The sequence below is a fragment of the Lytechinus variegatus genome, chromosome 1 (genome assembly GCF_018143015.1).
Source record: "Lytechinus variegatus isolate NC3 chromosome 1, Lvar_3.0, whole genome shotgun sequence".
Taxonomy (NCBI): Eukaryota; Metazoa; Echinodermata; class Echinoidea; order Temnopleuroida; family Toxopneustidae; genus Lytechinus; species Lytechinus variegatus.
Window position 1 is genome coordinate 93,998,044 of NC_054740.1, and position 25,741 is coordinate 94,023,784.

The following is a 25,741-nucleotide window of genomic DNA, read 5'->3' on the forward strand; positions in this document are numbered from 1 at the left end:
GTGGGGTTGATCAATAAGGGGAACGGGGGGGGGGATGGTGATGGTTGAGGGAGAAACACTGGTTTCTCAAGTTTTTCTGATCGCGTTTTGAGTTCGAAGCAAAGTTTTTGTTTTGTTTTGCCTTGATGTTCCCTTTCCTACTCATGCCTCAAGACCGTGCTCCCCCTGTTTTGTCGCCCCCGCCCCCTTCACCAGAGTTTTTATTGGTCCCTGTGTACAGTGTATGGTTGTGTGGAAATAATTGCAGAACCGTTGAAAAATAAATGTAGGATACTTTTTGGAACGCCGACTCTCGTGTCCCTTTCTTTTTCTCCATTTCCCCATCTTCTCCAAAGTTTGAGCTGTCAATAAAAGTAGGGCACCTTTTGACTTGAAAGTGCTTGAGGGCCTGAAATGCACGACCAAATGTCAAACAAGATTTTTGCATGCATTTTTAACCTTTTCTTTCTCCAGTAATATCAACGAACGTACAGGATAATAGTTTTAAGAAGATAGAATGAAACATGGCACACGTTTTATTACTGCACATCAAACTAGAGAATGGTCTAGTGCTTTGTATTTAGTTCTGACAGGGAAGTGCTCTCTTGCTTATTTTAGTTACGATTTCTTCAATCCATCCTTTGATTTCGTTTTTTTTTTTTTTTTTTGGGGGGGGGGGGTCTTCTAATTGTCAAGAAGAGGACATGTGAAAACCGTTTCGTAGTAATCTTAATATGCTTTTTTTACCTACATTTCAAATCAAGGTCATTGTCAAGTTTTAAAAAGTGTGATACTGTAAAGGTCTGACAATGGTCTGTTCAAACCAAACTAGAACGCCAGCTAAAGAAGTTTTTTCTCGTAAGTAATGCTTTTTATTATTCATTTGGAACACTGAATAATTGAATCATTTTTTCATTTCTAATTACTGAACGTCGGCGTCATGACTGAATTACTCTTTACCCAAAACTCTCACTCAAATTAATTTATTAACATTCATGTAAAATTTAGGTCGATTTGTGATTCATTCATGAGGCGTGGGAATTTAACTGAATCTGGATAAATGATTCAGTAAGGTTTGACTTTTAATCCATCAGCCTTCACTTTTCGGTTGTTCATCAGCGGGAATGATACGAATAAGCATTTTTTTTTTCTCTAGTTGCATGTTGCTTCGATTCAAGGAATGTGGAATTAATTTTCCTTCACTGTAATCATGATAAGAAAATTATGTGTTAATTTAAAAACGCATTCCAAAATATATTATTCAAAATCATTCAATATATTCAGGTTTGTCCGTTAAATTACACAGGTCTATTATGTGTCATCTCAGTGTCATGACATGAGATCTTCGTTTGAAATCGTTATTTAGAGATAGTTTATCTTCAACACTCACTATTTCTTTTGTTTTTTTTATTGTTTGAATTATTCAATATTTCAATTTTTATGAATTTGATGATTATATAGGACCTCCTTGCCTGAAGCACAAAATGTTAAAATAATGGAATTCCACGTGTTCAGGGAGGAATGAAACTTCATTTCACATGACAATGACGAGAAAATCGAAATATTTCATATATCAAACAATAAAAAACAAAAGAAATAGTGAGTGAGTGACATCATCGACTCTCTCATTTGGATGTAACTGGCTCGTTCATATAACTGTTTTGTTAAAAACAAGCGAAATTTTGAAATGTCATAACTTTCTTATTTTACATCCGATTTTCATGAAATTTTCAGTGTTATGCTTGTTGAATTTTTCTCTTTTTACACAATGTTTTATTCAAATCAAGTTTTTGTTGGGGTGGACTTGTCCTTTAAATGTTGATTGATTGATTGGATGATTAATTTAAGTCGTAAAATAATTATGTTAAAGAGATGAGATGAGTACAGTAAAAAAATCCAGAACTTTAAATCGTTAGCAAAACACCTAACAAGGTGGATATGTGCGCAATATAAATATCCTATATTATGTCCCAGAGGTAACAGAAGTTTTGTAAAATTCAGGTGCTCAATATTATGCAACGAACAAACGAAAAATATTCGCAGTGGTGACAATAAACAGTTAATAATTTCATGTTTGTTATGTTATATTGTTATATTGTTATATACGAATTATATGAATGTATGCAGAAAAGAACATTAAATCAAATATCGATAAATCATAAAGTTTGAATTTCTTTGTAATTGACGATGAAGATAATCATTGACCTATATAGCTCCAAGAATGAATACTTTGGGTGTTAAATAAAGAGAAAGTGTACATTAAACAATGTACTGAAAAGAAGGCTAGAATGTATCTATCTAACCCCGCGCCATCTTGAAGTACAATCAGTGATTCGACCCACCTTGAACCTCACCTAAACATTTAGATTCCCATGTCGACACAGGTCGTTGGAACGATGACACTAGGATATACTCCTCAAGAAATTAAAGGAAAACATCAACTCAAATGCTGATCTACATTTGCATTAGTATTTTTAGAAGCTCAGCTTAGTTTAGCTTATTTATTCGATTCTATTCCTTTTTTCTGGGGGGGGGGTGGGGGCACGTTGTTAATAAAATTATGAAAAAAAGTTATGTCAGTCTTGACCGGAACGGCCGACCATGGAGGAAGAATATCTCTACAAACAATAAAAATATTGCCTTCATCAGGGGCGGATCCAGGATGTTCCACTGATGGGGGGAGGCACATTTTTCCGAGGAAAAATTCGACAAGCAAAAACACAAACAAACAAAGGTTCTCACTTTCAAGAGGGGGGGGGGGGGCGTTAATGGCATTTTCACATTACATGGACCCCCCAGTGGGCTTCTTTATAAAATGATGCTTCTAGATTTTTTAAATTCATTTTTTATAGGAAGTTATTTTGCAGGCGTTGTGCTTTTGTGAATTTCAATCTAGTTTTTATTTTTTTTCAAATTCCACGTTGCATGAACCAGTCTTGATTCATTCAACTCAAAATTAAACTGGGTACAATATTGTGTGCACGTTCATTATTCATACATTCTTCATTCCTGTTCTCCAAAATCAGATGAAATCAAAAGAAGTGTTCTGATCGTTGAAAATTTGACCCCAGTGGATTAGGATATTCGTGGCAATTTAAATTCAAATTAAACTGAATCTAACGCCTGCTTTTCATACCTCTTCCTCTGTGTCGCAGTCATTGCTTTGGGCTCTTTCAGATGATTCATATGTCTCTCGAATCTTCAACGAATGAACTCAGAAAACATAATGAAATAAGACATGTTAATTGTCATCCATTTTGTTTTCCGTTTGAGCGTGAAGATCTTTTAATCCCTAGCTGTTTGATAGGTTCATCGTCCCGGTGTATAAAAGTCAGCGTCTGAATAATTGATCGGGAATGCCCATGCGAGGTCTCTTTCGGCGCTAGCAATATCTGAGAAGATATTATATTCCTGAATTTGAGGCGGATTGACAGCTATGGTTTTGTACCAATTAGTGATAGAGCATACGTGTAGGCAATACAGAACTGCCTAAGGATTGGTATAACAATAAATCTGAAACATGGTGCTGTGTACGGGGTGGATTTTATTTTCGTCGATTCCTTTTCTTGCGGGGGGGGGGTGTTTTACAAGCTATTTATTACGGAAAATACCTTCTTTTTAGAGGCGTGCTGTTTGTAATTTGTTCTAAAAATATTTTCTATTTTTGATATTTATTTATTTATGTATTATTATTACTATCATTATTACTACTACTATTATCATTATCATTATTTATTCATAGAACAGACAGAAAGATAGGAAAGAGGGTAAGAAAAAGAGACAGAAGCAGAAACGGACAAACTTCAGATCAAAAGAAGGCGATGAGACAGACAAAGCCAAACATGATTACATAATACTTGTTCATGGTTAACGCTAATAATATGAAGAAATTGAGATTATAATTCACAAGTCATGCATCAATTTATTCCACATTTTCACCAGATATTCATTTCAACCTGATAAAATCAGTTGAACTATACCGTAACATCACTCTGCTCTTCTTCTTGCATTTTTGAACGCATCAATGACGTAAATGGCAAGTTAAAGGGGGTAGTCCAAGGTTGTCTCATTGCATAATGGGTGAGCATCATCATGGTCATGACTTTGAGTATTTTGAAGAAGACTATGAGCAGGATCATGATGACAAATTTTTATTTTAATTTTGATTAGTTGTCATCGATTCAAAGAAGGATTTTAAGATCCTAATTGAACCTTATTGATTTCAAGAATTAATAATAATAATAATGATAGCCAATCTTTATAAAGCGCTTTTCCCAGAATGGCTCAAGGGGGGCTCATTGGATTCATTTCAATCAAGCACGAAAAGTGCACAATTTCCACACCCTGGGGAGCATTCCTTGCATTCATCGCAGCCTCATTATGGCGCTGGCAAAATCAAACATACAATATCTTTCGCATCCTACCGGTATTTATTCAAGAATTATGAAGATGTTGACAAATTTTCTTTCCGTTTATACATGTATGGATATACGTCCTACATCAATCTACAATGTCCTGATGCTGACTGTCACAATATGACTTCCATATTCCAAATGTGTCAGCTCATCGTGACTATGATACAAGCAGGGCATTAATCTAATTAGAAATACAACATTTTTTGGCAAATGGTGAATGTGTTCTTGTACGTGCCCAATCATATGAAGTGAGATAGAAATGTTGTTTTTTTCCGACTGAAATTTATAATTGGTAATAACTATCATACAGTATCAACTTCATTGAAATGTACAGGAGTGTATTCATGTCGATGATAGCAAGACTACCACTCAGTTGAGGATTGAATACATTGCAATCCACATTTTCACTTAGTTTAAACTATGATTTGCAAATCTATTATTCACCATGTTCGTTTCTATTTCTTATTTGGCAGTATGATTTACTAATTCTGTTACTGTCATTGGTGTTAGGACATGAATAGTTATTTGCCTTCTTTATTCATCATTAGAATTAGAATATAAACATGATATAGGGTTGCAGTCTTATGCTTGCACGTGTGTTTGGTTTCCAATTTTTCATATTCTTGATTTCTTGCAGTATTAATGAGCGATAGCACTATAACGCGGTTTTAACACAACGATTTTTTATTGGTGATTTTTTGACTGCATGTACTTTGAAATTGAATCGGCTCAAGGACACTTCGTCACCATGTGAACCAGTCGAACATTGCGAATCTAAATATAATTCTTTATTATTTCATTCTTCATATATGGCTCAGATGCAGTCTTCGTCATCTTCATCACTGTCCAACTCTTATTTTCGAGCTCATAACTTGGCAACTGTTGACGAGTTTTTCTATGAGGCGTTCGACCATTAAAACAATTTACTAGATTGTATATGGACCCGGTCCATGGACTTGGTGAATCGATGCATTATGTATTGAGTAATGTCTACCGCATGGGGAGATCATCAACGCATTATTGCATGCACATGATGCATATGAGATAAAAATTCTCCCGCCTCCATAATGCTTTCATGAACGTTTTAGAGAGAACCAACGAACTCTAGAATTGATGGGGGCAAGTAGATAGGATGGGTATAGGGGTAACTGGTGTAGCGGGGGGTGGGGGTAAGGATGTAGGATAGACAGAGGAGTAGCTGGAGGAGTCAGGGTAAGGAGGTTTGATGGGTAACTTGAGGAGCAGGGCGTAAGGAGGCTCAATGATTAGAGGGGTTACTGGAGGAGTGGGGTTGGAGGTAAAGAGATTGGATGTTTATAGGAGTTACTGGAGGAGCAGGGTGTAAGGAGGTAACATGGGTATACCGTATAGGGTTACTGGTGGGGTAGGGGTAGCCTGGATACAGGAGTTACTGGAGGAGCAGGGGGTAAGGAGATAGCATGGGTGTAGGTCACTCACTGGAAGAGTGAGGGTGGGGGTAAGGAGGTTGGATGAATATAGGAGTTACCGGAAGAGCAGGGGGTAAGTAGGGAGGATAGGTAACTGGAGAAGTATATCGTAAGGAGGTTGGATGGGTAAAAAAGTTACTGGAGGAGGGGGAGGGGGTAAGTAATTTCTAGTTTGGATGGGTGTAGGAGTTACTTGAGGAGCAGGGGGTAAGGAAATAAGATAGTTAACTGCAGGAGTACGGCGTAAGGAGGTAGCAGAGTAGTATGGCGTGTATGACGCTAGGAGGGTTGATGGGAATAGAAGTTACTGGAGTAGTGGCAGTAAGGAGGTAGGATGGGTAACTGGAGGAGTGGGGTAATGGGGTAGCATTGGTATATTATTTACTGGAGGAGTCAGGGTGTTGGATGTATGTCAAGATTGTTGTGGGGTGTAAAGGAAGGGGCATCGTTGCATGATTGAATAATTGACCGATATACATGAACGCAATGGTGTAGTCAGGGCACCAGCATTAATGGCAAAAAACAGTGATTTTAGGAAGAGCCAATGAGGAGAGGGAAATGTACCCCCCTCCCCTTTCCATCTAGTCTTTAGGAGGAGAGTGAGGGGAGAAGGAGATTGATAATGAGAAGACAATGGCCGAAGAAATATAAAGAAAAACATTAGTCTACCTGGACTCGGTCTCGATAGTGTGACTGTGTTGTAATGAATATCATAAAGGTGCGTGTAAAAGTTTGATTCATTTGTAAGAAGAAGGGTTTCGTGACATCCACGATTGCATTAAAATTCCACCAACACAAGTGATTCCAATTCACACGGGACAGTATATTCACAATGTATACATTTAGTGATCTACTCTAACCGTTGATGCATCAACTATTGGATGAATGGAGTTGTTTGCATTCCATAACGAGTAAAACACATTTCTATTTAGGTCAAAACAGCAATATTCCATTTTATAGAATGATAACAGATGATCAATTAAAACCAGATTTTTAGATGCTGTGTCCTTTTATTTTATAGAAACTGATTCTGTCTCTGTTTGCTTCTTTCAAACAAGCATCAAAATTTAAAGAAAAGTAAGAAAAGTTATGGTATTCAAACAATTTGCTTAGTTTTTAATTACCCCATATTATCAAACAAGCATCAAAATTTAATGAAAAGTAAGAAAAGTTATGGTATTCAAACGATTTGCTTAGTTTTCAATTACACCATTAGGTTTAATGGGCAAGCACAATACATCGTGTCGGATCGCAGAGTTCGCAATTCGAAACCCACCGCAGCATGTTCTCAGACTGACAAATTTCATGCATATACCAGGATCACTATGAACGGAAAATCGTGATGATTAATTGGTATAAAATCTCTGGAACCATTGTCACTGTGCAAAGACACGAGTTATAAAGGAAAAAAGAAAAATACTCATGGTTGTTAATCGAGGAATCCCTGATATTTTCGGACAGCTCCTTCTGCTGTGTTGTTCTGATTTGCTTGTTCTTTGCAAAGAAAAACAGATGACCTAAAACTTGATTGTTTCTTGTTTTGTTGTGTGGGTCGTTGCGGGGTGGAGGTTCATGGGGGCGCGGGTTCATCGCGGCGCTGGCCTTGAAATAATGGTAATATCAGGTGAAAGAATTAGGGTTGATAAAGGGTGAAAAGTGTAGGATGGTGGTAGTGGTGGTGGTAGTAGTAATAGTAGTAGCAGCAGTAGTAGTAGTAGCAGCAGTAGTAGTATAGTAGCAGGAGCAGTACTGGTACCAGGAGGGGGGGGGGGCCGCAGGTGAGCACTGCGATATGCCAAAATTAAAACTCGTGTTTTTGTGGTTGATGTTACGATGTATGATTTTTTTTTAATACGAAACAACTCTGAACTTTGTTTTAGTTGTCGTATTTTGTTCGGAACTTGAAATAAGCAGTCTTTATAAGGCGATGATTTCTGTCTGAAAGGAGAACCAAGCTGTGCCCTTAGGTTTACCTGATTTTATTTATCTGAAACAATCTTAGAATTAATTCTAAGACTAAAATTTGATTTACTTTGTAATGGATACCCATATGGTCTACCAATCCTAAAGTATTTCCCTGTAAATGGATATAACACATGAAATCGATTGGCAACGTCTCGCTCGAAATCGATCAAAACTTGCCACAAGGTTTATGTATCAATCTCAACCATAGCGTGGTTTCGCTTGATAGCTGCATGGGAATCTCGCCCACGTTATCGTCATATTCGAGATTCCACGAGACGGATAGGAATCCAATGATTGAGGAAAAGAAATCATGTAACGATTGGATGGATGAAATACCCATGACTGAAAATGTCAGGTATTTTAACATTGTTTGTTATCGGTTTGTTGGATAACTAACTTATTGCAGTTTATTTATTGTTTATTCATGTTTATTCATGACTTATTTGTTCATTTATGTATTTATTTTTCGATTTATTCATTTATTTCATTTATTTATTTGTTTCGTTATTTATGTGTTAAAGGACAAGTCCACCCCACAAAAACTTGATTTGGATAAAAGGAGAAAAATTCAACAAGCATAACACTGAAAATTTCATCAAAATCGGATGTAAAATAAGAAAGTTATGACATTTTAAAGTTTCGCTTCATTTCACAAAACAGTTATATGCACATCTTTGTCGGTATGCAAATGAGGAAAACTGATGACATCACTCACTCACTATTTCTTTTGTATTTTATTATATGATTTGTGAAATATTTTGATTTTCTTGTCATTGTCATGTGAAATGAAGTTTCATTCCTCCCTGAACACGTGGAATTCTATTATTTAACATTTTATGCTTCAGGCAAGGAGGTCCTAATCGTCAAATTCATATAAATAAATTGAAATATTGTATAATTCAAACAATAAAAAACAAAAATAAGTAGTGAATGAGTGACATCATCGACACTCTCATTTGGATGTAACTGGCTCGTTCATATAACTATTTTGTTAAAAATAAGCGAAACTTTGAAATGTCATAACTTTCTTATTTTACATCCGATTTTGATGAAATTTTCAACATTGTGCTTGTCTGATTTTTCTCTATTGATTCAAATCAAATTTTTTCTGAGGTGGACTTGACCTTTAACTTACTTTTGTATGTCTTTTTTCATAATAATGATATATATTCAAAAGGACTAGACCTGTCTTTTCCTTTTCTTTCTCTCGTACTTTTTTCGCTTTTCTTCATCCACCCTTTTCTAAAAAAGAAATGGTCGCCCCTTGCCCTTATAGCATCGCCCCTCATTGTAGATATCATCTCTTCTCTCATGCTGTCTTCCCCTCTCTCCCTCTTTCAGATATTTTGCCTCTCTGTTTAATGCATTGTTTATCTTTATCTGCTGTCTTATTTCCTTTCGCCATTCCGAATTCTAAAAGCTTTATATCCCTTCACTCATGGCCTCTATACTGATTCTCTCCTTTATCATGCCTACCCACATTTTTGCCTCTATTCCTGTATTCTTCAATTTTATATTTTCCATATGATTTTTGTTGCCATACTTCCAATCATGTCATTGTCACGTGCGTGTTACAACTGTAACCTTTCCATCGTCTCGTATGCATGTATTCCGATCGTTACTCGTGAGCCATTGATAGTAGAACTTGACCGCTTCCGCTCATTACATATTCTCTTCCAGTTCATGATTTTCTAGGCTGTGACTGGCTGTCGCCACTTCTCTCCTCAAATCACTTCCATGGATCTTCCACCCCCCCCCCCCCTCTAGCTCTCCCTCCCTCTCCCTTCTCCTCCCTCTTCCTCTTACGAAATATACTACTCTCTCTCTCTCTCTCTCCCTCCCTTCCTTTCTAGAAGTTTCTCTTCAGTCGTACTCGTTTTCCATTCTTCATCATTGTATCATATCCCTTTAATGTGCCTTTTTTGTTGCAGTATGTTAACTATTATTTTCCCACCCTATAAAGTTTTGCATGGATATGACATTTTCGGGTACTAGTAGATCATCAATTTTAAAGTGTATTGTATTTCGTTATAATGACATACGTCTTGTATTATTCAAAGCCTGTGACGGAGGTAACCTCCTTTTCAAAATTTATCGAGATAAATATTTTGGAGTACACACTCTCTCCTCTTACATCTCTTTGTCTTTTTCCAGCCATTTTCTCTCCTCTGTCTGTCTCTCAATTTTAGAACGGCTGTTTTCTTCGACTCGCCGTGCGGCTGCCGTAGGGGAAAATGCACTGAGATATTACATTCTTGTGTCCTTCGTCATCTCTCGCACTCCCTCTTCCTCTCTATCTTCCTTTTCATTTCTCTCTTTCTTCGTATTTTCTTTTCTTCTCTATCCGTTGCTATGCATGAGCTTTACTCTTGACAGATGAACCCTTGATCCGCTGGTAAGATACGTGAAGTAAAGTCCACCCCAAAATTGCGTCCATGGCATCACACAAATAGCGCTAAAGCACCTGCACATTTACAGTTTTACCCTAGCTGAATGCACACATAAGCATTAAAAGATGCAGTGCTGCAGTGCGTTTGCCAACGATATTGTAATTCAAATGTGAGAGTGTGGATTGGTGGTTGTAGATCTTAGAACACTGATTGCTACCACAGTAAGATTAATCAGATAATGTTTCTTATCTGTATCTCTCTTGCCTTGATCACATGTGGAGCGTTGTGGCCCAGTGGATTAGTCTTCGGACTTTGAAACAGAGGGTCGTGGGTTCGAATCCCAGCCATGGCGTATTTTCCTTCAGCAAGAAACTGATCCACAATGTGCTGCACTCAACCCAGGTGAGGTTAATGGGTACCAGTAGGAAATAATTCCTTAACAAGCTGTGTGCGCTATGAACGCCTAGCTTAGCCGGGTAATATACATGATATAGGAGCACCTGGAGCACCTAACATGGTGGATATGAGCGCAATATAAATACCCTATATTATGATTATTATTATGCTTCCACTCAATATTGTTCTTTGGTAGATTCTGTAGTCAGGTAGCTTTCCTGGTCATCATGCCCGATAGTCTGGTAGCTTTCCTCGTCATCATGCCCGATGACAATAAGCCATATAACCCCGATGACTCTGTATCAATACTTCCAATTTTCTGTAATTAGGTTTTGTTATAGTATAATCGTACTGCCAGAAGCATTGATTGAGGCGTGTTTATTATTTTAATGTTAGGTCAGGTGTGTAGGAATACCTAATTTTCTTCAATAGTGATTCCACATCTTCAGTAGATAATGAGTATTATTTAGAGTCAATATTACTATCTATTTCCTTTGAATAACCATAATATAATAAAGATCTTCAATACACACCTTCAGAGTTACATCTTCTGATACCCCTTTCCATTCACCCTCTTTTCGTCATTCCTGTCCCCCCCCCTCCCCCTCTACATCCATCCACACAATTTTCGTATATTGCCCCTTTCAGTATCTGCAGCTAGTTAATTTTTATGTATACATATATTATACCAACAAATAAGTGCATAATTATATACCCTACAATGTGTTCCAAAGCTTCATGGTGTAAAATTGCTCGCTCGCAACTTTTTTTTTAAATTTGCTCTGTATATACGCCACAGTGGCGGACCGTGACCCGAGGAGACAAAGCATTGGAGGGGCACTTTATTGTAAGTGAACAATGCTGTGCCCCTGCAATGCTTTGTCTCATCCGGGTCACGGTCCGCCACTGGTACGCCATAACTGGCCCCCTCAAAATGTTTGGCTAATTTTGCCACTGCTTTGATATTATTTATTATTATGTTTATTCATTTTCTCGAATTATTAGTTTTACAGGCCTGGCATATCCTTGTATGAATTTGCTCATCTTCTTTTAGATCTTAAATGCATCCCCGTTTGAAAAAATGTATTTCTTTAGTCCCTTTCTTATATAAAAATGAAGAATTGACACTGAATAATTTGTTAAACGGTTATTTGATAAGGAAGAAAATGAAGTAATAAATATAGAAGTAAAACTGTAGAGTGTAATGGAGTACATAGTTTAGGAAACCATAATCATCCTATGGCAAGTGGCAAGCTCTTCTTATATTATTTCTTTCTCGAATGATCGGGGGTGGCGTTGCTTGTAATAGGTAAATAAACTCATTAATCATCCAACGTGACTGCTATGCATCAAAGATTAAAGTCTGTTTTAAAGGCATGCCTAGGGATAACAATGAATGTTCCATCAATCTAGCATGCCTTGTTCGAGAAATATTTCCAGCTGCCATTCTGTTCGATCATCTGTAGAATGTACATTGTTGGACTTAAAAACAAGAAGATATAAAAAATCAATTACCAATGCCAAGTGTTGCAAGAATCAATGTATTATTGGCTTGTGTTGAAAGGGCAATTTGTTTCTTCCCTTATAGTGAATTTAATGCTCTGTCCCCAAGAACGTTGGCCACATAAGATAAAATAGGAGTAGCTTTTTGAATATTTTTGTTTCATTTTTTTTTATTTGGTCGTACTTCAGATATAGTCCATCTGCACGTATCATGCCATGGTCGTTTTCCCTTTTCATTGGATAACGATGATAACGAGTGGAGGTTTTGCTTTCTGCCTATATCATATTATATTGACGTTGGGAGTCATTTTGCGCGCTGATGCAGAATTGATCGATTTTCAATTGCATATTGTACGGGTGTAGAGGGGGGCTCGAATGCCGCAAGAGAAAGGCTGACGATGATATTATTATTAAATTCATGTATATAGGCTAGCTTTCAAATGGCGGAGCTTTTTACTTTGCCCATACAATGACATATGCGATAAGAGATTACACAATGAACAGAGATGAAAAAGGAGAAGGGAAGGAGAAAATTGAGTGGTCATATCTTAATTATAATGGAGAAAAATCACATAATAGTTATACTTGAAATATTATTGAATTCGGATGAGAAATAAATATGCGATATTTCTATATCTGGAAACAGTACATCAAACGAGAAAGACGAAAGTGTGGAATTCATGGCATGCATGCACTCACGATATTCTGGCATATTTTGTTCTTTTATGTTTTATATTTTACATGTATAAAGATTCGATGAAGAATGGAGTGAGGGGTTGCTTGGGGCATTTGAGATTTGATTTTGAGAAAATTATACAGTAGGATAGAAAGCTACTGCAAGGAAGCAAAAAGAAAGCAAAGAAGTATGATTGGGAACATAAATAATCCCGTAGAAATTCAATATTGACAATCTGAATAGATTCTTTTTTATTTTTGCAGTGGGGTTAAAAGAACAATAAAGTAGCATCTATCCCACTTCCTTAGAACTATCAACCCGAATCCACAGACAAAAATATTGTGATGTTGGCCTGTTGATTTCGTTTCTTTTATCTTAAAAAATAGAAATATCTTCTCTAAAGTGAAACATAGAATATCGCTCATAGTAACGGGTATATAATCTCCCGAAATTAAATCAGCAGACTCGATACTGCTTCCACTGTTTTTTTTATTGAATAGCGCCCCCTCGCATTAAAAGTAGAGGAATAACAAACCGATTTTGGCATTGAGTCATTGGTACATTCACTCGTATTGACTTCCTTGATCTTTTTGAAGGATGACCCGTCCAAGAAATAAACAAAAATGAGATTTATTTGTCACTCTGAATTATTCAGACAGTATGAACTCATTTTGTTAAAACCCTTTCTGCATAGGACCATACTAATTTAATTTTGACCTTTAGCGAGTAAAAAGATAAAATTGATGTAAATGCCTTTTCTTTTCTGTCTTATTATTTTGTTCAAAAATATATCCTACCCTCTTTTTTGTTAGACATAAAATTTTGTGGTATTATTTTGGGAAATCTTCAGCAGTTCTTATATGTTACCAAGCATAGACACGGTATGAACTACTTCATTTGCCAAAAGAGGTTTGGTACTGGAGGGAAAAACCCCAGACCGGACAAGAAAGCATTAAAACATCTCATCTTGATTTCGTTGAACGCATCTTTCCAATCTCTCTTCGTTGTTTATAAACAAGTGATCCTCAACACTCGACCTCACTCCTTCATCTGTCAAAAACACGCATGTGCCATACGTCATTTCTGTCAAATATCACATATCTGGTATTCATACCAACGGCAAACATTTTTTTGTCACGACGTTTCTTTATCTTTCTTGTTATAAACCTCTCCGTATCCAAAGATTTTGACCCCTTTGGTTTTATATTTTAGTGTTTCCCTGGAGCACGGGAAATAGTTGATTGTGAGGTCAACATTGACTCCCCACGACCTTTTCCATTTCAAATAAGGTCAGTTATAAGGACTAAACTAGACAACCTATTTGATGTCCACTATTCTGCGTCCGATTTCATTTTTACATTATCTTCTCTGAAAATGCACCGGGGAGGGGGTGGTTCACTACCCCCTACGTCATCACACCTGATTGATAGGGGCAACCATTACCCTCCATCTCACCATGGATCCTAGAGTTATAACTGACAACCAGTAGCCCCAATGAATAAACATATCAAACTAGGAAGTCCATCTGTTTAACAGCCGCTAGTATCCGATCCCATGGGTAACAGATGTGACCCCATAGGGGATTATGTGATGCCACTTCCATATTTCGTCACCTAATTTCAAACCTGCCGCTCTCTGGGGGTTTAAGGGGTATCGAATGCCCCTTTGCTTTTCCAATTATTACTCATCGTATTACTTAATTGCATTATTATTATGATCGTCATTACTATTATTTATATTCATTTATTCATTATTATTTTATTATCGTACTACTACTACCACCAATACTACTACCACCAATATTACTACTACTACTACTTCTACTACTACTACTACTACTACTACTACTACTACTACTACTACTACTACTACTACTACTACTACTACTACTACTACTACTACTACTACTACTACTACTACTACTACTACCACCACCACCACCACTACTACTACTACTACTACTACTACTACTACTACTACTACTACTACTACTACTACTACTACTACTACTACTACTACTACTACTACTACTCCTCCTCCTACTACTACTACTACTACTACTACTACTACTACTACTACTACTACTACTACTACTACTACTACTACTACTACTACTACTACTACTACTACTACTACTACTACTACTACTACTACTACTACTACTACTACTACTACTACTACTACTACTACTACTACTACTACTACTACTACTACTACTACTTCTACTACTACTACTACTACTACTACTACTACTACTACTACTACTACTACTACTACTACTACTACTACTACTAGTAGTAGTAGTAGTAGTAGTAGTAGTAGTTACTTGTTGTAGTTGTTATTATCGTAATTATCATTTGCATGGCATGGGAACCATACAGCAATCATGATATATGACCAAGTTCTATTTTCTTGTCAGATGAAATCCATGGTTTCTAAATCAGCGAGAAGCTACATCGTATTCAATTTCAAAAACTAACTGAATATCGCATTTTTGCAATGCTTCACAAGCATGCCATGAATCCATAACGGAAATGATTCTTAATGTTAACAATTTGAAAGGAAATACCGTGAATTACGTGTTATCTTCATCCCTGTTTCTGTGGTAAAAGCGGAATATAATAATAATACAAAATAATTCTTGTAAATCATATCGTTGACCGGTCATGATACCATGATTAATTGAAAATAGGAAGAGTGAGTCGCCATTAGTGATTGTCTTTTGGGGGTAGCATTTCCTGTTCTTTACCCTTCCTTTCCCCTTTCTTCCTTTTCAAATCCCCTCCTGACCCCCCCCCACCCACCCCACCCACCCCACCCGGTTCGATGCTATTCACTCTCTAAACAATTGTAATTTAGTATTTTGGAAAGTGCTTCCATTATGCGTTAGAATTCATTCAGTAAGAAATTTATTCAGATTTATGCTGCTCTCGACCCAGGTGAGATGACTTAGAACCCACACTCGGTATGATTTTTATAACATCCAAACCTGTATTATAATATTGGAACTATCATATGTCTAATTGTCTATGCAAAAAGCTTTTCTCTTGCAAGACATCACCACTATTTATTATAAAAATCCTGATTGCGACTAAACTCAAAGGCCCGTAATCTGATAGCAGGTTTAACTTAAACTCAGGTTTAAAGTCGTGGTTTAAGTATGGATAGCCAATTGTTACATAAATCACAAACAGTAGAGATAATACTTCAGCTCATTTGGCTCTCAAATCATTCATGATTGTCTAGGAAGTATAAATAGATGATTGTCTTCACCATCGATGAATCAGGAAAGAGCACAGTAAACATAAGAAACACACAACTTAATAAAAAAAATGATACTTTTGGCTTTCCATATTTAAACCACAGCTTTAAATCAGAATGTGGGCCATAGGGTTATCTGCAAAATTGGAAGACAATCCTTGTCAGAGGGGCACTTAATATAGTTCCAATAAAATCATTTTATTTTAAAGAATAATAAAGATCCCGTCGTCTCAACAAAATCTAGAGTGTCTCTCTGACAATATGAGTAAATTTCACAATATCCGATGTCATGCCTTCCTTCCGTTTGTAGATAGATCAATTTACTTCGATTTATTCGTGAATTAGTGGGCTTCATTAATTAAGGAAATTTGCGAAGTTGATGAAAGTAGTATTAAGAATCTCTAATTCCTATCCGTTAGTAATGAGAGAAGGGAAATTGATTGTAGTAATGGTTTAAGAACACTTTCATGCTGAATCTTTCTCAATAAGAAATTTTGATAGGGCCTACAAATCCAATATTGTTGATCATAATCCATATTTTGCATAAAACGAACTTTATTAAACCTCGTTATGACAATTATGAAAAGAAGAGGGGCAGTGTTTGGATGGGATTTCATGGTGATATAGTTTTGTACTAGTATAGTTGTAAGGCAGGTTAGTTATCTTTGACATTCTAGTTGTTGTTTTTTGTATACTTCTTTTCAGTGCCAAAGGCAAAGTGCGCGCTGTCCAATTTTTCTCAGATAAATTACTTTCCGAAATGCCATTTTATGTGTAATTTTAACGATGTTGTAAATGTAGTAGAAACTACTGTATTTCTGAGTTATCAAAAGAGAACTAGTAAGGTGTAAATTCTACCCCCTTTGACAACCCTTCTCTGTGCCTCCCACCCGTCGTGCCCCCCTCCCCTGCCCCCACAGGGAATGAGAACCCTGTCCAGATCGATTAAAGCCAATCCAAACTTGAATCACATTACTCACGCCAGACATGGAGAACTGAACTTCCTTCGTCTATTAAACTCATCAGAGCGATCAAAGCTGTCAAAGTGGTTTTTCTTTTACCCATTCCCAGATTGGATATTACTCGAAAAGTCAGCTATTTGAATACTTACGGAGATTATCCTTGGATGGTTTCAAGAACTTTGGTGAAGTATCAAACGACTTTGATGAATCTCTGAGCGTATGATCTTGTGATTTTATTGATTCATTGGTTCAGTAAGGCAACTTTTTCATCTTGAACATTGTGCTGATTTGAATTGTTTATATCGAATCAGTTTGGATTTAAACCATACTGAAAGGACATTTTATCGGATATATGGTAATAATAAACAGGTAAATATTAATGTAATTCATGAATATTTCTTTTTTTCATTTATAGGTACTATTTTAACAGCCCTTTTTAGTATTCTGCGTTTGCGCTCTGTGCGGAACGGGGAAGGGGCATAAAGAGAAACTCTTACTCAGGGGCCGCGGAACGGTTGTCAAAGTTGGGGGGCTGACCATGCATAAAATCACAATTCTATGGTCATTTTTACGTTTTGTACGCGGTTTTTGAAAAAAGTGGGGGGGGGGGCTGAAGCCCCAGCCCCCCCCCCCCCGCTTCCGCGGCCCCTGTTAGTATTTGCACTGTGTGCGTTGCTGATGCTAGCTTCAGCGAGGTGGGGTTAACACGAAAAAAAGAACGTTTAGTATTTACATTTGATTGTATCTTCTTGTGCCGGGTTTTCTGTAAATTTACAATTAATGACAACTTTTATGTCATAAATGCTAAATTGTGTTGCCCCATGCGGTATTCATACTGAAATATGTACTGGTGAGGCGCAGAGAGAGAAATAGACTTGGGGAAAGTGTGCAGGCATGGTTGGTAGGGAGGGATGGGATAGCCTGCCCCAAATGTGGAGCATGTAGATGATTATAACAGGAGAGGGAATTCCTATGGGGGTTCGGGTTCGATGTTGGACAGACAGAATTACTGAAAGTAATAATGGATACGTTTGAGAACAAGTATAATAATACAGTGATGTGTTTGATTTAATTATTAGGAAGTGACTGTTCTTTGTCAAATGACACAATACCATTAGTCACTGTAACCTGTCCCTTAGTGGATTGTCAGAAATACAATTCAGAATATTAAGGTGCTCTAGAAAAAGTATACATGTCATTGCTCCCGACTGCCCTTGAATTAGACACAATCCGATCACATGTACTGTGTTATTTTGTCAGTTCTTCTTTTTTAATATATGATATGCACAAAGACTCTTGGTCAATTTTTTTTGGTCAAATTGTTTTTGGTTTAAATTAAATGCCCCTGTTCCCCTCTAACTTTGGGGACAGATTTCCGCCCATGGAACCGGGGTTCTGAAACTCGAAGTTGTACTCGCTTTAAAAGTGCTGTGATTGTCTTGGTTGTGGTGCTTTTGCTGTTGTGTGTGTTTGGGCGTGTTTTGGTAGTGGGAGGGGGGGGGGGGTGTTCGTATGTGTATTGGGAATATCCATTTTTCACCATACTTACCTTAATACTGTCCAAAGTCAAAACGTTCCTTTACTCGATAAGCTATTAACGGATTATTTCACTATATTTCATAATCTCATCTCATGGCCAAATATATAATTAACAATCATTTAAAATGTCCCACGTCTTTCCTGTCAAATCTCTAGAAGGGCAAATAAGATTATCACGCGACTGGATTAATAAAAGATTTTCAGATGGGAAAAGTCTGACACCCGATGAACCTTTATAGAGATTTGGTCATATTAATGAGGAGTAAGTCTGGAGGTATGGTAAATGACTCTCAGGTCACGTGACTAATGGTCAATCATCGACCAATTTGTCAGCAATCAAGTGACCGGTCCTGATCCCTGGTATTTCCTTGATAAATCCGAACATTAATCGTGTTAATTCTCGTGGTGAAAATGTTGTGACGTTGAGTTCTCCGCGTGGTTATATGTGATTAAGAATTATTTTCTCATTATTTTAAGGGAAGGATATTTCCATCACGCTCTTCATAAACTGTTAACATTATTATCATTGTTACAGGTATCACCGTGACATTCTACCTTTATTTAACGATATGAATAAATCAAAATAAAACAAATTAAAACTATCATTTTGAAGACGTTTTATGTGTACTTTCAGATAACAGAGTGGTATTTTAGATAATATTATCGTGATATAATTAGTTTGTCTTCCTATACAAAGTAGATTTATTAAAATACTTATTCTATTTGGATGTCTCTTTACAGATTAACAAATACCACCGACTGACATACTGACATCGTCTAAATACTACACTGGTAAGTTTATCATGTAGTAATGGATAATATGTTGTTCCATGCTGCTCTTTATCAACAATCTTTTAATCTGAAAGGTACTTATTTCTGTTCTTGATATACATGTATAACCTTAACAAGCATGAAAGAGATTAAATTATGTTGAATTACAACATCATTATCGAAAGTCTGCACAAAAACATTGCAATTTATAAATTAGATATTAATAGAAATAATATGATAACAATAATTTCATATGATAGAGATGTATGTTCACCATGACACGAAATGCACGTAAAGCAACTTGTCGCTTGCCTAAATCAGATAGCATGGTAGATAATGATTAGCATATGATCTCTACTGGAACTCAGAATATGAAATCTGTCAAATAAAATGTCGCATCCATTACCGTTATATCCGTTGTCTTCTGCTGGCGAAGACGACCTTCATGACGTCATTCAATTTTCTGCATTCTTAATGTCAAATTCTGTTTCCATTTATTATTCATTTTAACATTGGTTTAAAAAAATAACTGTTTTTCCCCCTATGTGGTAAACTTCAATATATCTGTCCATCTATCCGTCTGTCTATTTCTCATGTCTTTATTTCAAAATTTCATCAAATTCGGATAACAAATAATAAAGTTATTGAAGTTTAAAATTTAGCAATATTTTGTGAAAACAGTCGTCATGAATATTCATTAGGTGGGCTGATTATGTCACATCTCCACTTTCCGTTTTTTATGTTATTAAATGAAATCATAATTTTTTCATTATTTCATACTTGTGTGAATGATATGTCTCCCTTATAGTTGCAGCAATAAATATCTAATGCACTAATCAGTTGTCAATCCAATTTTTCTAGTTCTTGGAGGAAAGAAAATGAATAAACCTAATTTCATATAAAATACAAAAGAACAAGTGGGGATGTGACATCATCAGCCCACCTAATGAATATTCATGACGACTGTTTTCACAAAATATTGCAAAATTTAAAATTCAATAACTTTGTTATTAGTTATCCAATTTTGATGAAATTTTCGGCATTTTGCTCAGTGAATTCTAATCTATTCATTAAGCTATAAATACTTTCAGCCCTGACCATCCCTTTAAGGTACATTGGGTTTATTCTTTATTGCATAAAGTAGTACATACACTAAGCGACATTCCCCTCGTCTTTTGGGATTATTTGTCAAAGATTTTAATTTTGAAATCTGTCCAAGGTAGTCCTGCCCACTCACGCAACACATGACGGTTCCCCAAAATAGCTTTTATTTGAGTCTATCAACCGAGTCAGCAAAAAAAAAAGAGAGAGAAGAAAATCCACTTCCATTACAACATAATTCTTAATTCATTCTCGCCATGTGTTGAGACTGCAAATGTCAACCCTCATGTCATCTTTTGTTGGGTCATATAGTGTTAGTATATGATATAATAGTATTGATTTATTATGATCATAAAGTACAGTCGTCATTAGTTGAACGATATGCACGTATCATGTGCAGAAACTTCAGGAAATACAAATTATTTTTGTGTGAAGATTTGGTTTGTTTTTTATAATCGAAACAAGAAATTACATCAAACTCATTGAGCACATTGACAAGGTGAAATATGGGAAAGCACCCTGCAGCAACAATGAGGCCATGAAAATCTGTGATTATCGAGTTCGAAAGGTAATAATGGTAATAATTCAATCATCCCTCATTTATTGTAACATTTAATTTGAGTGTCATATATATAACAGTTTTCCAGCAATGGTTGAACTGCACTCCTATCATAAATAATGTATGCAAAGAAGGTATCGTTATTGTGTTAGTGTCGGTCACGAAGGGAATTATGACACATTTAACAGGTGTCGAAATTGAATAACTTGATTGATCCAGGCATTGAATAAGGGATAGGTGCAAAGAGGGGTGTCGTGGGGGGTGAGCCTTTTCTCCTTTGTTCTTAATTTTGACATTTCTTTTGAAAATGAAATCATTCCGAATCATCTGTCTCTTCGTATACTGTCAAAGTTACCTCCTGAAACATCTATTAAAAAGAATAAATTGACATTTATGTCTCGTATTATTTTTTTTTAATTATGTGACTCGTATTAGTGTTTAATATCTTCTACATTTTTGCACGTTTCATACGACGGTTTAACTTTAAGTATGGGCATACCGCATGGATTGTTATGAAATGGAAGTTTTCTTTCTATTGGTCCGTTTGAAATACAATTTCATGTTGTGTCCATTCTTTTCAGGAATATTTTGACTGCTGGAATACATTAGGAAGTATTCAATGAGATACATCTACTTTCAACCCATTTATTAGGTTTATCAAACAATATTATCAGCGTTTCAAAGTCTTAGTTTTCAGAACATAAAATCCATGCACTCTAAACCTAGATTTCGATCATCATTTTATTTTTAAAATTTGAGTGGGCTACTTCTTGCTAAACTCGAGCCACTTTTTGGCACAGTGCCGTGTCCCTTCTCTCAGTTTCAACTCACATATCCTGCTCACTTGTGTCATAATTGCGACCGCCCAAAAGGGGTCCCCTAAACAAAGTTGAACTAAAAATACCCCTCTCTTATACCCCTTCCCTTCTTCACTCATCTCCTTCTCCTTCTTCTCTACCCACTTGCCTCTGTAGGTGAAATTTATTTTATTCTTCAATCCCAACTCTCATTCGTTTCGTCATATCGGGACCTAAGATCGCTGCTAGTCTGTCTGCGAATAATTAACGTTCAACTTGATGTTTAGTATTTATTTTTCTTTTATGGTACACTATGTCTCTCAGCGTATCTATTTCCCTTCGGTATGATAGATCGAATCCAGGTTTAGTTTCCTTAACATTCAACTCGTTCGCCAAGTGAGATCTCATGTACGTGGGGTTGAAGCTTGCCCCAACCTGTACTTTTCTATGTCTCTTTTCCATCATTTTATTTTTTTACTTTCTGTCTTGATGCAGGAATATCACTTTGGTTTGGTTACGTGACATCAGAGTGTCGGTTGACTGGAAGCACTATTCCGCGATTTGGAAGCCAGTAAGCCAGACAGACTGCCACTTGCCGCGGGCAATAGTAACAAATATTATTCGCTATGATTTAATATTTACCTTGGATCGACTGGATTGGTGGATGGTGGATGAATCCTAATCAAGATGTCGACACCCAGAAAGCAAGGAACACTTACGAAATTATGAGCGATATTAAGACGCAGAGCTTACGATTTACTAACTTACCTAGCGACTAGCTTGCTTTTTATAATCGGATGATTTTTTTGTTTACAGCAGTGCTTGACTTGAGGTACTACAAGTAAGGAGGTCGGACTTTTGTTGACATTTTACCGGCATTTTCTTTGCCTGCAACCTGCAGGGTGAAGTTTCAAAGTACACACACTCTTCCGTGTTATGAGCCTGTGCATTGGAGTATATAGCGGGTTGAGAAATATAAATAGAAGTAAAGCGAGCAGCAACTAAGCACTGTGGCAGATAATAAAGGATTTAGGAGGGACAAAGAACGTAAAATCAGTGTTGGATTGAAAAAAGATTGCGATGAATGGAATGCGAATGCTGTTGCTCTCTTTTGTTAGTGTTTGTCAAACCCGTCGCGAGCTATGAATGCCCAAGACACTTCGAAGCACTCGACGTCAGCGAGTGTACGAGGCAGTGGAGGTAGGAAGACGATCGCTGGCTGGGAACACATGGGTGAGATTGCTGCCGTCTTTGAAAGCAATGTCGAGCTAACGTCGAGTATAACGCCTCGGACTACGATAAATGAGCAAAGCGTCGGTGAGCACCAAGGAGACAAGCAACAGGGTTACCCGGTAGCCACACGGGCTAAACATGGAGACAACAGCCCACTGTCACAGTATGATACTGAACCATCGATCTTGTCTAGTTATAGTGTGAATGATAATAATAATGCAGTGAGTAGAAGTCAACGGAATCGTGGATCAAATTATGAAGGAATTATTCGTTCTGCTTCAGTGGTTGAGGAGAGTAAACTAAGATCTAAAGACACCTCGACTACCCTGACCATGACCTCATCAAGTGCACATGCTATGGATTTGTTTACATCGACACCCCGTCCACGAACTCAAAACGCCCCTCTCACTCTCGATGTACCTGATTTCATGCCAGCTGTGTTCGAACCAGATACGAATGGGGGAGGGGCGTTGGATGAATTTGAGAACGATGATCTGTTATTACGAGCAAGGGAAGCGGAATTTACAGCCACTTTACAACCACGATCGTTTGATGCTTCGATATACGCGACTTACACGGATTTATCCTCATTAGGGGCGCTTGGGGAGATCGATGATTATGACATAACGTATTTCGACGACGAGGAAGAGAGCGATCAGAGGCTTGATAATGGAGAGGACGAGGTACAAGTGAATGGGTCGATTGGTTCGAGGGAAAGCAGTGAGAGGGGGTCAAGGACAGGTTTGGACCCTCGACCTTCCGATTCAAGACACCTTAATAGATCCCTTGATTCAATATTGAGTGATATCAAAAGGAATGGGAGAGGAGACGACAATGGATTCGAACTCCGTTTGGAAAGAACTCGTAGTCTGGAAAATATTCGCTTACATTCAGGCTTTGTTAGTCGGTCAATAGACGATGGAAAGGGGGATAGTTTACCTGACAATCAGTCGGTCAGTTTACCCGATCGTGTTGGCGATAAAGAAACGGAGCCTGACAGATTGACTGGGGTATTATTGACTGTAAGACCCGAATCGACCGGCGAAGAATCGCGGGTATGTAATTCGAAGGGAGAGCGAGTCATCGACAGTAAAAATGCTAATGTGGAAACCCCTATTACTGCTACGCCTGGAAGCGAGACACACAGCCAGCAATCAGGCAATGCATTGGCGCTCTCTACGTCGTACACACAACGCTTGGCTAATATTCACGTGAACTCGGATAATTATTATGATGAGGATGTCAGCAGCACGCGAAGCGGTGCTCCTATGGAGGATGTATTAAGGACCGTAGACACGGAATATGCTGGTAAGACTCTACACACCGCCTCGGATAAAAACAACCTCCCTGAACAACATCTGAAACAAACGCCAAGTAGAGGAGAAGGAGAAAAACAAGATGGGGTTGTAGCTGAGGTTGAGAGTGGTTGTATCGTGGAAAACATGGAGAAGAAAGTGGCAGGGGATGGAGCAGCGAGCGCGGAAATGGCGGAGGTGGAGAGCTTACGGAAAGAGATACGCGCTTGGGAGGAAAAATATGGCGCCTTGGAGAAACGCGTGCGTTCTATGGATGATAGTGGAAGTACTACATGTTTAACCATGGATCCAGATGTGGAGAATCTAAGCTTGCCTGAACTGCAGGCAAGGGTAACAGCTTCTGAAACCATGATCGTGGATCTTAGAGATCAAATTGAATGTTACAAGGAGGAAATAGAAGAGCTCCAGCTGGAGCTAGAGGAGGCTGCTGATAGGGTGAGGGAGGGGGATCTAGAGGAGTACCGTGATCTTAAACATGAATTAGATCAGGTTACTAAAGAATGGAGAATCCTACAGTATAGGTTAAGAAAAGCTGATCGGAGGGTGGAACAGGCCGATCAGGAGCGACAGGAGTGGGAAGAGAAATGTCAAATATTAATGATGCAGATGGATGAAATGCAAAAACAGCATATGAAGCATGTTGGGGAGTCGGGAGGGGTGGGTGGGTTAGGTAGTGCTGCTACTACAGGTGGTAGAGGAGGAGGGGGTGGGTCCAGTGAAAGGGTCTCCTCGGCTGGAGGGAGTGGATCCGAAGAGGAAGATAAAACCGTCGATAAGGAGATCCTGGGGCTCAAACAAGAACTTAAAATTGCCAAAGATGTTTCAATACGGCTCCACCAGGAGCTGGAGATGGTGGAGGAGAAGCGAGCCAGGACAGAGGAGGAGAACCAACTCTTGAGAAAGAAACTCGTAGATTCAGAGGCGACACGGAAGGAGTTTAAACGTGAACTGGAAAAGACACGCCTTGAGGTAAGTTCTACCAATCACATTCATATGCTAATAATAATCAACCAACTATGAACTGTTGTATATGCGTAACAAAATGATCGTTAAATCTTCCACACCTTTAGGAGTGAAATTATTGTTAATCAATACGTCTGACAGGATATCACACCCGGCCACATTTCTGAAATAATGGTCTGGGTTATACACACAACACCTTATGTATTTCTGGTAGATTTACTAAATATGTCAATCAATAGTTTGGAATGAATCATACCATGTTCTGTACGACACCAGTCTGTCAATCCTACAATAATGATCACAAACATCCAGATGCCTCAACTCCTGAGGTAGGCTATATTGAACAATTCTACTTTTCTGAAGTGCATCTCCCACTATAGAGATAGTTGTACTAGGTCATGGGTCATGTGAACTTCTTTTAAATCACGTCCAAGTTTTTTGATGAGTAACTTGTTTACATTGAATGT

The 25,741-nt window shown here is 37.6% G+C and overlaps 1 protein-coding gene across 1 annotated transcript in view; it reads left to right on the forward strand.

Annotated features, from left to right (window-relative positions):
* Nucleotides 1–25,396, forward strand: part of LOC121429058 — a 33,170-nt gene extending 7,774 nt beyond the window's left edge. The window contains exons 2-3 of the mRNA XM_041625965.1: nt 19,276–19,326; nt 22,258–25,396. Coding sequence (XP_041481899.1) covers nt 22,905–25,331 — 2,427 coding nt within the window. The 5' untranslated portion in view covers nt 19,276–19,326; nt 22,258–22,904 and the 3' untranslated portion in view covers nt 25,332–25,396. The remainder of the gene's footprint in view (nt 1–19,275; nt 19,327–22,257) is intronic.
* Nucleotides 25,397–25,741: the final 345 nt, after the last annotated feature.